General features: G+C 52.8%; 1 protein-coding gene across 1 annotated transcript in view; it reads left to right on the forward strand.

Annotated features, from left to right (window-relative positions):
* The first annotated feature begins 213 nt into the window (after positions 1-213).
* LOC140387387 (eukaryotic translation initiation factor 3 subunit J-A-like) overlaps positions 214-16,406 on the forward strand; it is a 51,781-nt gene continuing 35,588 nt past the window's right edge. The window contains exons 1-2 of the mRNA XM_072470407.1: positions 214-347; positions 476-561. Coding sequence (XP_072326508.1) covers positions 326-347; positions 476-561 — 108 coding nt within the window. The 5' untranslated portion in view covers positions 214-325. The remainder of the gene's footprint in view (positions 348-475; positions 562-16,406) is intronic.

Below are 16,406 nucleotides of genomic sequence, written 5' to 3' on the forward strand. Positions count from 1 at the left end.
ATTTACGAAATGCACAAACTATTTAAATGCAAAAGCAGAAAACATTGAGAGTGGGTCACATTGCCCTGGAGATTGCTGCTTGGTTAGCAGCAGGATCTGTGCAGACCCCTGGACCTCCCACGCTAGACCTCCGCGATCCCACAATCCGCGGTCCTCCAGCCTCCCACAATGCCCGCTCCTCCGATATCCCACAATCTCTGGTCCTCCAGCCTCCCACAATACCCGATCCTCCGACATCCCACAATCCCCGGCCTCCCACAATCCCCGGTCCACCGGCCTCCCACAATCCCACGCGGAGTGATTGAGCGGGCAGGCGGTGGCAGTGATGGCGGAGTCGGACGGCTGGGGTGAGCATGTTGTTTTGCGCCTCGGCCTTCACGGCGCCGCGAGGCTGGCTGTTGTTTTATTATTTGTTTATTCTCCGGCCCTGCCCTCCCCGCTAATGGCTGACTGCCCGCGCTCTCTTTCTTTACAGAAGACGATCTCCAGACCCAGGCGCCGGTGGCCAAGCCGGCGACCGAGAACAAATGGGAAGGCGAGGACGAGGAGGAGGATGTGAAGGTAACGAAGCCACGGGCCCGGGCCGTACACCCCCACCACGAAACTGGACAGCCCCCCCACACACTAACAGCGGCCGGGCACCGTCCCCCTCACACGCTGCGGGCGGGGACCACCCCTCCTCCCCCCCAACAGGGGCGGGTACCAACCCTTTCCCCCCCCCCCCCCCCCAACAAGGGCTGGGTACCCCCCCCCCCTCAACAAGGGCTGGGCACCCCCCCCCCCTCCCAACAAGGGCTGGGCACCCCCCCCCCCTCCCAACAAGGGCTGGGCACCCCCCCCCCCTCCCAACAAGGGCTGGGCACCCCCCCCCCCCCCCAACAAGGGCTGGGCACCCCCACCCCCTCCCAACAAGGGCTGGGCACCCCCACCCCCTCCCAACAAGGGCTGGGCACCCCCACCCCCTCCCAACAAGGGCTGGGCACCCCCACCCCCTCCCAACAAGGGCTGGGCACCCCCACCCCCTCCCAACAAGGGCTGGGCACCCCCACCCCCTCCCAACAAGGGCTGGGCACCCCCACCCCCTCCCAACAAGGGCTGGGCACCCCCACCCCCTCCCAACAAGGGCTGGGCACCCCCACCCCCTCCCAACAAGGGCTGGGCACCCCCTCCCAACAAGGGCTGGGCACCCCCTCCCAACAAGGGCTGGGCACCCCCTCCCAACAAGGGCTGGGCACCCCCACCCCCTCCCAACAAGGGCTGGGCACCCCCACCCCCTCCCAACAAGGGCTGGGCACCCCCACCCCCTCCCAACAAGGGCTGGGCACCCCCACCCCCTCCCAACAAGGGCTGGGCACCCCCACCCCCTCCCAACAAGGGCTGGGCACCCCCACCCCCTCCCAACAAGGGCTGGGCACCCCCACCCCCTCCCAACAAGGGCTGGGCACCCCCACCCCCTCCCAACAAGGGCTGGGCACCCCCACCCCCTCCCAACAAGGGCTGGGCACCCCCACCCCCTCCCAACAAGGGCTGGGCACCCCCACCCCCTCCCAACAAGGGCTGGGCACCCCCACCCCCTCCCAACAAGGGCTGGGCACCCCCACCCCCTCCCAACAAGGGCTGGGCACCCCCACCCCCTCCCAACAAGGGCTGGGCACCCCCACCCCCTCCCAACAAGGGCTGGGCACCCCCACCCCCTCCCAACAAGGGCTGGGCACCCCCACCCCCTCCCAACAAGGGCTGGGCACCCCCACCCCCTCCCAACAAGGGCTGGGCACCCCCACCCCCTCCCAACAAGGGCTGGGCACCCCCACCCCCTCCCAACAAGGGCTGGGCACCCCCACCCCCTCCCAACAAGGGCTGGGCACCCCCACCCCCTCCCAACAAGGGCTGGGCACCCCCACCCCCTCCCAACAAGGGCTGGGCACCCCCACCCCCTCCCAACTAGGGGTGGGCACCCCCACCCCCTCCCAACTAGGGCTGGGCACCCCCACCCCCTCCCAACAAGGGCTGGGCACCCCCACCCCCTCCCAACAAGGGCTGGGCACCCCCACCCCCTCCCAACAAGGGCTGGGCACCCCCACCCCCTCCCAACAAGGGCTGGGCACCCCCACCCCCTCCCAACAAGGGCTGGGCACCCCCACCCCCTCCCAACAAGGGCTGGGCACCCCCACCCCCTCCCAACAAGGGCTGGGCACCCCCACCCCCTCCCAACAAGGGCTGGGCACCCCCACCCCCTCCCAACAAGGGCTGGGCACCCCCACCCCCTCCCAACAAGGGCTGGGCACCCCCACCCCCTCCCAACAAGGGCTGGGCACCCCCACCCCCTCCCAACAAGGGCTGGGCACCCCCACCCCCTCCCAACAAGGGCTGGGCACCCCCACCCCCTCCCAACAAGGGCTGGGCACCCCCACCCCCTCCCAACAAGGGCTGGGCACCCCCCCCCCCCCCCAAAACAAGGGCTGGGCGGCACCCCCCCCCCCAAACAAAGGCTGGGCGGCACCCCCCCCCCAAACAAGGGCTGGGCCACTCCCCCTCCCAACAAGGGCTGGGCCACTCCCCCTCCCAACAAGGGCTGGGCCACTCCCCCTCCCAACAAGGGCTGGGCCACTCCCCCTCCCAACAAGGGCTGCCCCCCCCCCCCCCCCAAACAAGGGCTGGGCGGGCACCCCCCCCCCCCCCCCCCCGTGTTTTCAATTGCCGGCACTGTGACCTCTGGGATTTTTCCTCTTAAATTGCCCCGCCTTGCTATCCCTTTCGCCTTTTTTTGTCAAATACTGTTTAAAACCCGCCACTGGCCAAACTTTTGGTCACTTTTTTAATGTTTTCTTTCCTGACTCTGTGTCAATCTTTTGTCTGACTTATAGCGGAGGATGATCAAATTTGCTATGTGAATACCAATTATTTATCGGTCCTCTAGGGGAGACCAGGTTTTTGGGTTAATTTGCTCCTGTGATGTAATTTTTAGTCACCGTTATCGTTGTGCTTTGTTGAATGTGGTGAGGTCTTTGGGTGTTGCTGTCCTTCTATCAGCACAGACACTGCCATCTGGTAATGAAGTTTATGATGGAGCAAAGGGAGGCACGTACAGATCTAAATTACGTCACTCTATTCATTTTTTATAGGGGTGAAGAATGTGTGGTAACTTAGTTAATCTATGTAAGGGCCAGAAGTTTATTTGTCCAGGGCAATTATAGCTGAGAAAAAAAAAATCAAAGTATTGAAAAGGAGGAATGTATTTAAATTAATTTCTTGAATTTCTTTCAACCAGATGCAAGCTTTATTTGGAAGGTTTGAATGTTTTGTTTAAATAGTTCTATCAGTGCTGGGTTTACTCAGTGTATTCATTCCAAAAAGAACAGAGGAAAAAATATGTTTCTATACTCCGATTGCTCTGATCAATAATATATTTCAACCTGGTGCTGTATAGCTCTTAAGTCAGGGTGTCAAATTCAATTTAGCGTGGTAAAGTATTCTGGCACTTGGTGTGGGCCATATACATCTGAAGGTACTTGGGATACATTTGGAAGAGACCACTGTGCCTATTGGGGGTAACTGGTACATTGGTATATACTACACCGTATAAACTGCAACACAAATCTAATTGGTACAAAAGCATACTGGCCTTCAGATGTACCTGATAACTGCATTGAATCGATTTAAATATGCTAAAGAATTCTGTTAAATGCATGTAAACTAGGTGGTGCCTGCACCTTGAACTGTAAACCTGATTTTTCAGTTCTCATGCCAAGTGGTCACGGTCTGGAATGCAACAGCATACAATCTGTCTGGACTGCAATATGAGAGATATGGGCAATGCGACACGATGTCCTGAAATATGCACCTGCATTAGATGTTTTCCAGCTCTCTCATTGAACTGTTTTTCCCCCCCCAAACATGATCACATTTCATAGAGAGGTACGGATCAGAATAGAGTTGATGTGATCGATAACATCCAGAGTAAAGGGAATCCAAGTGAGGGGGGAGGGGTGTAACATAAAAGGATTCAATAATTAGATAGCACTCTTTTGTAACAGAGGGCAGTCTTTCTAAGTAAGATCAAAAGTTGGCATGTTAACTACCTGATGCCAGAGTGGGATATCTTGAACAGGCTTGAAAAATATTGTTGGGACCGACAAGATAGGAAAGCGTGGGCAAAATACTCTGTTTGCAAAGTGCTAGGGGCTAACTTAAACCTGATTTCAAGGACTCTAGATTCTGACCTGAGTCATATACAAATTGGGGTAAGGTGATTTAAGAGGTGAACACGTGGCTAAAGGATGGTGTAGGAAAGGAGGAGTTCCATTCTCTGGGATGCTGACACCGTTTTTGGGTTTGGAAGGAAGTTTACGATTGGGCTGGCACCAACTGTACTGGGCAAAAAGGATAATTCGGGTGGTTGTGATGACTTTAAACCTGTAAGTGGGGGATGGGTGCGTGGAGATTTGCAGGTGGAAGTTACTATAAATAATTATTAAAATATAGGATGGTTACAAAAACAATCAGAATTATGCCTTAGGTACTACATGTACAGTGAGAAGTTGTAAAGTATTTAAACTAGGAAAGAGAAATATGCAAATAAAATATTAGAGCGAGAGGGCAGGCTTGGGTGACGGCCAAATAAGCATTATTTACACAGTATAACAAACAAATTCAGTTTGGTGTGTATTCTTGGCAGCCATTACTGAGATGGTCAGGCCTGGGAACTAAATATACCAGGCCTACAGGGAAGGTGGAAAAAAGGAAATGGCATTTAGGGATCGGCATTTAGTAGCCGTACTCATTAAGGATGGTGTAAGCAGCAAGTGGGAGGAGGAGATAGATGAGGGTCTGTGGGCTGATACCCTGAGTAGGGTTAATTCTTCCTCCTCTTGCGCCAGGCTCCGCCTAATACAATTCAAGGTTATTCACAGAGCGCATATGACGGGGACGAGGTTGAGTAGGTTCTTTGGGGTGGAGGATAGATGTGGGAGGTGCTCGGGAAGCCCGGCAAATCACGTCCACATGTTCTGGTCCTGCCCAGCACTGGATGTGTTTTGGAGGACTGTCGCGAGGACTATGTCTAATGTGGTGAAAGTCCAGGTCAAGCCGAGTTGGGGGTTGGCACTATTTGGGGTCACTGAAGAGCCGGGATGCAGGAGGTGAAAGAGGCCGGTATTATGGCCTTTGCGTCCCTGGTAGCCCGGCGGAGGATCTTGCTATTATGGAAGGACGCGAAGCCCCCCAGTGTGGAAGCCTGGATAAATGACATGGCAGGGTTCATTAAGCTGGAGAGGATAAAGTTTGCCTTACGAGGGTCTGTGCAGGGGTTCTTCAGGCGGTGAAGAACCCCTGCACGGTGAAGGCGGCAACCGTTCCTAGACTATCTCGCGGAGCGTTAGGAGGAGGTCAGCAGCAGCAGCAACCCGTGGGGGGGGGGGTCTTCCCTACGGGTACCTTTGAATGTCATATGGGGGGGGGTTACTGTATATGGGGAAACTCAATGTAAAAGTTTTGTATAATTCTTGACTGGTGTTTCATTTTGTTATGGGGGGGGGGAATTTGAATAAACAGTTTATAAAAAAAAAAAGGATAGTGTAAGCAGGTACTGGAGACTATACGGGTCAAATTAAATAGAAAAAGGAGTTAAGATTATGGGTCGTGTTAGCAGCTATTAAGCGGTTGATTGCACAATACAGAGATAAGATAAGCATGTAGTAGAAGCAAAGTGGTTTTAATGGAAATTTTTTGCTTCTACATTAAACATACATATAAATAGAAGCAGGAGGAGGCCATTCGGCCCTTCGATTCTGCTCCACCATTCGTTATAATCATGGCTGATCATCAATTTCAATACGCTGATCGCGCCTTCTCTCCCCCCCCCCCCCCACCCCACCATATCTACATCGACTGTGACCTGGGGCTGGGATCGAACCCAGGTCCTCAGCGCCATGGGCAGCAGTGCTAACTACTGTCACCCCCGAGAACTACTTTTTGTGGTAGTAAATTCCACAGATTCACCACTCTCCTCAGTCCTAAAAGGTTTACCCCACAGCCTCAAATTATGACCCCTGGTTCTGTACTCCCCCCACCATTGGAAACATTCTTTCTTAATCTGCCCATCTAATCCTGTTAGAATTTTGTAAATTTCGATGAGATTCCCCCCCATACTCTTCTAAACTCCAATGAATATAATCCTAACCGATTTATTCTCTCCTCATATGACAGTCCCGTCGTCCCAGGAATTAATCTGCTAAACCTTTGCTGCATTCTCTCCGTAGCAAGAACATCTTCCGGGATTCTATAGATTCTGGAACCGTCCCTGCAGATTGAATATTCAAAAAGAGAGGTAGAAAGAAAGCAGGGAATCATAGATCAGTAAGCCTAACATCGGTAGTGGGGAAAATGCTTGAATCCATTATCTTTTTAAAAATATATATTTGTTCAAATTTTTCAACAGATTTTCAACAAACCCCCCCCCCCCCCCCCCCCGGCAACAAAAAGAACGAAACAAGAACACAACAATCAAAAATTATACATTGGATTTCCCCATATACAATACCCCCCATATGTCATTTAAAAGCACCAATAGGGAAGCCACCCCCCCAAAAGGACCCCGCCCCTGGGCTGCTGCTGACCTCCTCCTCCTAACGCTCCGCGAGATAGTCTAGGAACGGTTGCCACCGCCTGAGGAACCCCTGCGCAGACCCTCGCAAGGCAAACTTTATCCTCTCCAACTTAATGAACCCTGCCATGTCATTGATCCAAGCTTCCACACTCGGGGGCTTCGCATATTTCCATAATAGCAAAATCTTCCGCCGGGCTACCAGGGACGCAAAGCCCAGAATACCGGCCTCTTTCACCTCCTGCATTCCCGGCTCGTCCATTACCCCAAATAATGCCAACCCCCAGCTCGGCTTGACCCGGGCTTTCACCACCTTGGACATAGTCCTTGCAAAACCCATCCAGTGCCGGGCACGGCCAGAACATATGGACGTGATTTGCCGGGCTTCCCGAGCACCTCCCACACCTGTCCTCCACCCCAAAGAACCTACTCCACCTCACCCCTGTCATATGCGCTCTGTGAGTAACTTTGAACTTTATTAGGCTGAGCCTGGGGCAAGAGGAGGAAGAATTAACCCTACTCAGGGCATCAGCCCACAGACCCTCATCTATCTCCTCCCCAAGCTCCTCCTTCCACTTGCCCTTTAACTCCTCCACCGAGGCCTCCTCCTCTTCCTTCAGCTCCTGGTAAATCACCGAAACTTTGCCTTCTCCAACCCATACACCCGAAATCACCCTGTCCTGAATCCCCTGTGCCGGGAGCAGAGGGAATTCCCTCACCTGTCGCCTCACAAACGCCCTCACTTGCATGTACCTGAAAGCGTTTCCCGGGGGTAACTCAAACTTCTGCTCCAGCGCGCCTAGGCTCGCAAACGTCCCATCGATTAACAGGTCCCCTATTCTTCTAATCCCTGCCCGATGCCAGCTCCGAAACCCCCCCATCCATCCTTCCCGGGACAAACCGATTATTCTCCCGAATCGGGGACCAAACCGAGGCTCCCACCTCGCCCCTGTGTCGCGTCCACTGCCCCCAGATCTTCAACGTCGCTGCCACCACTGGACTCGTGGTGTACCTTGTCGGCGAGAGCGGCAGCGGTGCCTTCGCCAGCGCCCTCAGGCCCGTGCCCACACAGGACGCCATCTCTAACCTCTTCCACGCCGCCCCCTCTCCCTCCATTACCCACTTACGGATCATCGCCACATTGGCTGCCCAATAATAGCCGCACACATTTGGCAGCGCCAGCCCCCTCTGTCCCTGCTACGCTCCAGAAACACCCTCTTCACCCTCGGGCTCTTATTCGCCCACACAAAACTCATGATGCTCCTACTTACCCGTTTGAAAAAGGCCTTGAGGATCATAATGTGAAGGCACTGGAACACAAAGAGAAACCTCGGGAGGACCGTCATTTTGACCGACTGCACCCTACCCGCTAGTGAGAGTGGCAGCATATCCCATCTTTTAAAATCCTCCCCCATCTGCTCTACCAACTGCGTCAAATTGACCTTGTGCAGGGCCCCCCAACTCCTAGCTACTTGGATCCCTAGGTACCGAAAGCTCCGTTCCGCCCTCCTCAGCGGTCGCTCGTCTATTCCCCTTCCCTGGTCCCCTGAATGCACCACAAAGAGCTCGCTCTTCCCCACGTTGAGTTTATACCCCAAAAAGTCCCCAAACTCCCTTAGGATCCGCATGACCTCCGCCATCCCCTCCACTGGATCTGCCACATACAGCAACAGGTCGTCCGCATACAACGACACTCGGTGTTCCTCTTCTCCTGCTCCCCAATCCTTTAACCAGCTCCTCCAGCCCAATTGGCGCCCCCAAACCAGCCACCTCCTCCACCCTCGGGAAACTCAGCTGATCTAAGAATCGTCACATCCCCTCCTCCCCTGCTGGGGGCTCAGACCCCCATAGAAGTCCCTAAATACCTTGTTTATTCTCACCGTATTCCCCCCTCTATCCTTAACTCCACCAATCTCCCTCGCTGCCTCCCTCTTACGAAGCTGGTGTGCCAGCATCCGACTCTCCTCCCCATACTCCTACTTCGCCCCTCGCTAGATCCACATCCAGCCATTTTGCTCCCCCCATAACACTCCCGTAAGTCAGCTGACTCCTGACCCCGCCATTGACCTCCCAGCGTGAGAATCCCCCCCTACCCTTGGCAGTCAGTGCGCGCTCCTCCCCAGCGCACCCCCTGTCCTTCCCTAACGCGGGAAAAAACCCGCGCTTTCCTGAGCTGGCCCCGTCCCCTCTGGCACAGCTCCTTTATGCGGCCTTACCCCAACTCCCCATCCCCGGGCCTCCGCTCTTCCTCCGTGGGGGCCTGCCCCTCCAACACCGACTCCCACAGCTCCCACATCAAATCCATTCACCCATCCCCACCCAGCACTCAAACCAAAAGAACATTCCCCAAACGTAATAAACACAGTGAACATCCCCCCCCACGACAAACCCTCAATTTGAGTCCAACTTTTCAGTCTGTATAAAGTTCCATGCCTCATCGGTCGTTTCAAAATAGTGGTGCCGATCTTGGAACGTGACCCACAATCGCGCTGGCTGCAGCATACCGAACTTCACCCGCTTCCGATGGAGCACCGCCTTAGCCCGATTGAAACCAGCTCTCCTCTTAGCCACATCCGCACTCCAGTCTTGGTGAATTCGGATCCCCGTGTTCTCCCGCCTGCTGCTCCGCTCTTTTTTGGCCCATCTCAGGACACACTCTCTGCCCATAAAGCGGTGGAACCTCACCACTACAGCCCTTGGCGGCTCGTTGGCTTTGGGTCTCCTTGCCAGGACCCGATGAGCCCCATCTAGCTCCAGGGGCCTCGGGAAAGCTCTCGCACCCATCAGCGAATTGAGCATCGTGCTCATATACGCCCCAGCATCGGGCCCCTCCACTCCTTCAGGGAGACCCAGAATCCGAAGATACTTCCTCCTTGACTTATTCTCCAGGTCCTCGAATTTTTCCGCCCACCTCTTGTGCAGCGCATTGTGCGCCTCTGTCTTCACCACCAGGCCCAAGATCTCATCCTCGTTGTCCGAGGCTTTTTGCCGCACCTCCCGGATCGCTGCCCCCTTGGGCCTTCTTGGTCTCCACAAGCTTCTCAATCGCCGCCTTCATTGGCGCCAGCATTTCTGTCTTCAGCTCCTCAAAGCAGCGTTTAAGAAGCTCCTGCGACCACTGCGCCCATGCTGCTTGGTCTCCACCCGTCGCCATCTTGCTTTTCCTCTCTCGCACTTTTCGCTGCTCCAAGATCACTTTTTTCACCGCTCCACTCTTGGTCCAATCCATATAATGTCGGGGGGACCTTGCTGTCACCTTCCCACACTGGAAGCCATTGAACAATTGCCGTTGGGGCCCCTCTGGAGAGCCCAAAAGTTTGTTCCCGGTGGGAGCTGCTGAACGTGCGACCTACCTAGGCATAGCGGCAACCGGAAGTCCCTTGAATCCATTATCAAGGACTTAATAGCAGAACATTTAGAAAGCAGTGGCAGGATCAGTCAGAGTCAGCATGGATTTATGAAAGGAAAATCATGCTTGACAAAAAGTTTGCAGATGATACCAAATTAGGTGGGAGGGTGAATTGTGACGAGGATGCAGGGATCTGACAGCAAGATCTGGACAGGTTGAGTGAGTGGGTAAATCAATGGCAGATGCAGTATAATTTGGATTAGTGTGAGGTTATTCACTATGGAAGCAAAAACAGGAAGGCCGATTACTACCTGAATGGTTGTAAATTGGGAGAGGGGAGTGTACAGCGGGACCTGGGTGTCCTCGTGCACCATTCGCTGAAGGTAAGCATGCAGGTGCAGCAGGTGGTAAAGAAGGCTAATGGTATGTTGGCCTTCATTGCGAGAGGTTTCAAGTATAGAAGCAGGGATGTGTTGCTGCAATTGTACAGGGACTTGGTGAGGCCACACCTGGAGTATTGTGTGTAGTTTTGGTCTCCTTCTCTGAGGAAGGATGTTCTTGCTCTCGAGGGAGTGCAGCAAAGGTTTACCAGACTGATTCCAGGGCTGGTGGGAATGTCTTATGAGGAGAGATTGACTAGGTTGGGATTGTTCTCGCTGGAGTTCAGAAGAATGAGGAGGGTCTCATAGAGACGTATAAAATTCTAACAGGAGTGGACAGGGTAGATGCAGGCAAGATGTTACCAATGATGTGTGTGTCCAGAACCAGGGATCACAGTCTGAGGATTCAGGGTAAACCATTTTGGACAGAGATGAGACATTTCTTCACCCAAAGAGTGGTGAGCCTGTGGAATTCATTACCACAGGAAGTAGTTGAGGCTAAAACTTTGAATATATTCAAGAGGCGGCTGGATATAGCACTTGAGAATAATGGGATCAAAGGTTATGGGGAGAAAGCAGGATTAGGCCATTGAGTTGGATGATCAGCCATGATCGTGATGAATGGCTGAGCAGGCTCAAAAGGCCTCCTCCTGCTCCTATCTTCTATGTATCCTTCCTCAGATAAGGACACCAAAACTGCACACACCGCTCCAGGTGTGACCTCGTGAATGCCCTACATGGGTGTAGTAAAATCTGCTACGTGAGACAGTGTCGAAAGCCTTCTGAAAGTCTAAACAAACCATATCCACCCGGTCTACCTGGTCACCTCTCCCTAATTACATTTTCCAATAGATTTGTCAAGCATGATTTCCCTCTCAGAAATCCATGCTGACTTTGTCTGATTATACGACTGCTTTCCAAATGCTGTGCTCTGAAATCCTTGATGATGGACTCTAAGAACTTCCCTACTAACGCCATTCAACTCACTTGTCAGTAGTTCCCTGTGTGAGCTACCCTCCAATCTGTAAGAGCCATGACAGAGTCCAAAGAATTTTGGAAAATGACCACCAATGCATCTACTATTACTAGGGCTACTTCCTTCTGTACTCGGGAATGAAGATTCATAGTTATCATAGAATCTACAGAGCAGAAGGAGGCCATTCAGCCCACTGAGTCTGCACCGGCCCTTGGAAAGAGCACCCTACCTAAGCCCACGCCTCCACCCTATCCCCGTAACCCAGTAACCTCACCTAACCTTTTTTGGACACTAAGGGCAATTTTAGCATAACCAATCCACCTAACCATCTTTGGACTGTGGGAGGAAACCAGAGAGCCCAGAGGAAACCCAAGCAGACACGGGGAGAACGTGCAGACTCCGCAAAGACAGTGACCCAAGTTGGGAATCGAACCAGGAACTGTGCTACCGTGCCGATTTATCAGCCGACAATCCCATTAATCTTCCTAAAACCATTTCTTTACTAAAACTAATTTCCTTCAGCTCCTCACTAAAACGTATGTTTTTCAGAACCTCTGGCACATTTTTCTTGTCTTCCGTTGTGAAGACCGAAGCAAAGTATGAATTTAGTTCCTCAGCCATTTTTTTGTTCCCTGTTACGATTTCCACCGTTTCTTTTTTTAAAATATATTTATTAAAGTTTTAACACAATTTTTCTCCCTTACAAACAATAACACCCCCCCCCCCCCCCCCCCCCCCCCGTAACAAAAAAAAACAAACGAGAAATCGCGCAGAGCAAGATATATACATGGCACAATGATATATCGACACAGCTTTGTACACTGGCCCTCACCCGTACGTGCCAGTTTCCCCAACCCTTCATGTTATCTCTTGTCATCCACCTTCCCAGGCAGTCCCCCCCCAAAGGTTGCTGCTGCTGCTGACCGACCTTCCTCTAACGCTCCGCGAGATAGTCTAGGAACGGTTGCCACCTCCTGTAGAACCCCTGCGCAGACCCTCTCAAGGCGAACTTAATCCTCTCCAACTTTATGAACCCAGCCATATCATTTCTCCAGGCTGGGGGGCTTCGCCTCCTTCCACAAATAACAAGATCCTTCGCCGGGCTACTAGGGACGCAAAGGCCAGAATGCCGGCCTCTTTCGCCTCCTGCACTCCCGGTTCGTCCACTACTCCAAATATTGCTAGCCCCCAGCTTGGCTTGACCCGGACTTTCACCACCTGAGATATTGCACCCGCCACTCCTCTCCAGAACCCCTCCAGTGCCGGGCATGACCAAAACATATGGACATGGTTCGCCGGGCTCCCTGAGCACCTTCCACATCTGTCCTCTACCCCAAAGAACCTACTCAACCTTGCCCCCGTCAAGTGCGCTCTGTGGACCACCTTAAATTGTATCAGGCTGAGCCTGGCACACGAGGAGGAGGAATTAACCCTACCGAGGGCATCAGCCCACAGACCTTCCTCGATCTCCTCCCCCAGCTCCTCCTCCCATTTACCCTTCAACTCTTCTACCAGCGCTTCCCCCTCTTCTTTCAACTCCTGGTGTATTTCCGACACCTTGCCCTCCCCGGCCCATACACCCGAGATCACCCTATCCTGAACTTCTTGTGCCGGGAGCAACGGGAATTCCCTCACCTGTCGCCTCACAAAAGCCCTCACCTGCATATATCTAAAGGCATTTCCCGGGGGTAACTCAAACTTTTCCTCCAGTGCCCCTAGGCTCGCAAACGTCCCGTCGATGAACAGGTCCCCCATTCTTCCAATCCCCGCCTGATGCCAGCTCTGGAACCCCCCGTCCATCTTCCCCAGGACAAACCGGTGGTTACCCCTGATCGGGGACCACACCGATGCTTCCATTGCACCCCGGTGCCGTCTCCACTGGCCCCAGATCCTTAGCGTTGCCGCCACCACTGGGTTCGTGGTATACTTTGTCGGCGAGAGCGGCAGCGGTGCCGTCACCAACGCCTCCAGGCTCGTTCCTTTACAGGACGCCATCTCCATCCTCTTCCATGCCGCCCCCTCTCCCTCCATAACCTACTTGCGGATCATCGCCACATTTGCTGCCCAGTAGTAGCTCCCCAGGTTTGGCAGTGCCAACCCTCCTCGGTCCCTACTGCGTTCCAGGAACCCTCTCCTTACTCTCGGGGTCTTATTCGCCCACACAAACCCCATAATACTCCTGCCTACTCTCTTAAAAAAGGCCTTGGTGATCACGATGGGAAGGCACTGAAACACAAACAGAAACCTCGGAAGGACCACCATTTTGACCGACTGCACTCTACCCGCCAGCGAGAGCGGTAACATGTCCCATCTTTTGAAATCCACCTCCATTTGCTCCACCAACCTCGTAAGATTCAGTTTATGTAGGGTCCCCCAACTCCTGGCTATCTGGATCCCCAGGTACCGAAAGCTCCCTTCCTCAGCGGTAGGTCCCCTATCCCTCTTTCTTGGTCCCCCGCCTGTAATACAAAGAGCTCACTCTTCCCTACATTGAGCTTATAGCCCGAAAACTCCCCAAACTCCCTTAGAGTCTGCATGACCTCCACCATCCCCTCCATTGGATCCGCCACGTACAGCAACAGGTCATCCGCATATAGCGACACCCGATGCTCTTCTCCCCCTCGGACCACCCCCCTCCATTTATTAGACTCCCTCAATGACATGGCCAATGGTTCGATCGCCAATGCGAACAACAGGGGGGACGGGGCACCCCTGCCTCGTCCCTCGGTACAGTCGAAAGTACTCCGACCTCCGCCGGTTCGTCACTACACTCGCCATCGGGGCTCTGTAAAGGAGCTTAACCCAATTGATAAACCCTACCCCGAACCCAAACCTACGCAGCACATCCCAGAGGTACTCCCACTCTACTCGGTCAAAGGCCTTCTCCGCGTCCATAGCTGCCACTATCTCCGCCTCTCCCTCCTCCAAGGGCATCATTATCACGTTTAAGAGCCGCCGCACATTGGTATTTAGTTGCCTGCCCTTTACAAATCCCGCCTGGTCCTCGTGGATTACCCCCGGGACACAGTCCTCGATCCTCGTGGCCAGCACTTTTGCCAGCAACTTTGCATCCACATTGAGGAGCGCGTTCGGCCTCTACGATCCGCATTGCAGTGGGTCCTTGTCCCGCTTTAGGATCAAAGAAGTTGTCGGGGGAAGTGTCCCCTCCTCTCTTGCCTCATTAAAGGTCCTCACCAGTAGCGGGGCCAACAGGTCTGCGTACTTCCTGTAGAACTCCACCGGGAATCCATCCGGTCCCGGGGCCTTCCCCGCCTGCATGCTCCCCAAACCCTTGCTCACCTCCTCCAACCCAATTGGTGCCCCCAAACCAGCCACCTCTTGCTCCTCCACCCTCGGGAATCTCAGCTGATCTAGGAATCGTCTCAGCCCCTCTTCCCCCGCTGGGGGCTGGGATCTGTACAGCTCTTCATAAAAGGGATTTCCACCATTTCTGACGGTAAGGGTGCGACATTCGTTTTATCAATCTTTTTCTCTTTACATACCTATAGAAACTTTTACAGTCAGTTTTTATGTTCCCCGCTAGTTCACTTTCAAATTGTATTTTCCCCTTAATCCATCCCTTGGTCTGCTTTTGCTGAATTTTAAACTGTTCCCAATCTTCAGGTCTATTGCTTTTTCTTGCTAACTTGTATCCCTCATCTTTGAATCTAATACTATCTCTAATTTCTGTTGTAAGCCATGGTTTGGCCCTTTCTACTCTTGCGCCAAATAGGAATAAACAACCCGTTCGTTCCTTGAATGCATGCCATTGCCTGTCCACTGTCCTTCCTTTCATTAAAGTTTCCCAGTCCATCATAGCCAACCCATGCTTCATACCATTATAGTTACATTTATTGAGATTCAGCACCCTAGTCTTAGAATCAACTACCTCACTATCCACCACAATAAATAATTCTATTATATTATGGTTTTGATTTAGTTTGGGATGCACAGACTGACTTATGTCAGACAGGTGGAGACGTCCTAGATGCAGTAAACAATCCTGAACGCATGTACTGGAACCAGCAACAGGTTCGGCTAGATTTAGTAATGTGCCAGTTTTAGTTATATTGGTGCACAAATATTTATCTAATAGCCATCATAATACAAGTAGGTGCAATGTAGTGATTTAAGAGAGAAACATGAAACGGGTATTAAAATTCTAGATTCATAATCCAAAGAGCTCTTGGCTTCTTCCATTTCATGGAGGGTGACAAATGGTTAATAATCTTTATTAGTGTCACAAGTAGGCTTACATTAACACTGCAGTGAAGTTAACGTGACAAATATTGGATAATTCATCAACGTTTGCAATTGAGAAAGAGAACAGGGGCTAGACATCCCAAATGAACTAATTAAATCAAATACGTGATAAAATTACCATAAGCAAAATAAGAGTCACGATAAAAAATGACAAATCTCCGGGCCAAAAACATGATGGGATATGAGGCAAAGGTGGTTATATGGAGTTGGGTCACAGGTCACATCTCAATGGATAGCAGAGCAGGCAAAATGGGCTGTTCCTCTGCTGACAGCTCTGCAGTCAATGCTGAGTACCATGACCAAACTACTTTATTCCCCAGTCCTCTCACCACCCTCCCAAGCCCTGATGCCCAGTCACCAGTATCCATCTTCCTCTGTCCAATACTGTTTACCAACAGCTGCTCCCAAGACCAATGCCCTGATCTCGGGGGGGGGGGGGGGGGGGGGGGGGGGGGGGTCCCATTTTGGTCCCTAGTTTTTATGCAGGGACCAGTTCTCTGTGTCAACAAGACATCCCAAACAAATCCAAATAATTTGTTTAGATTCACTAGCTTTACCTGATGAAGGAGCTGTGCTCCAAAAACTAGCAAATCCAGACAAACCTGTTGGACTTTAACCTGTTGTAAGACTTCTTATTGTGCCCAGTCCAACGCCGGCATCTCCAGAACAAGAGGAGTGCACTGACCTCATAGGAGTGAGCGAAACGGTGATGATATTAAACAGCGACGGTCTTCCAGACTATAAGGAGCAGTGCCCGAGAGAGCCAGCACGCATACTGTGGGTGGAATTGTTCCACAGGCTTGATGATCGGTGCTTCTGCTCTGACAGCTCTGTCTG

This window comes from Scyliorhinus torazame, chromosome 12, assembly GCF_047496885.1.
Source record: "Scyliorhinus torazame isolate Kashiwa2021f chromosome 12, sScyTor2.1, whole genome shotgun sequence".
NCBI lineage: Eukaryota > Metazoa > Chordata > Chondrichthyes > Carcharhiniformes > Scyliorhinidae > Scyliorhinus > Scyliorhinus torazame.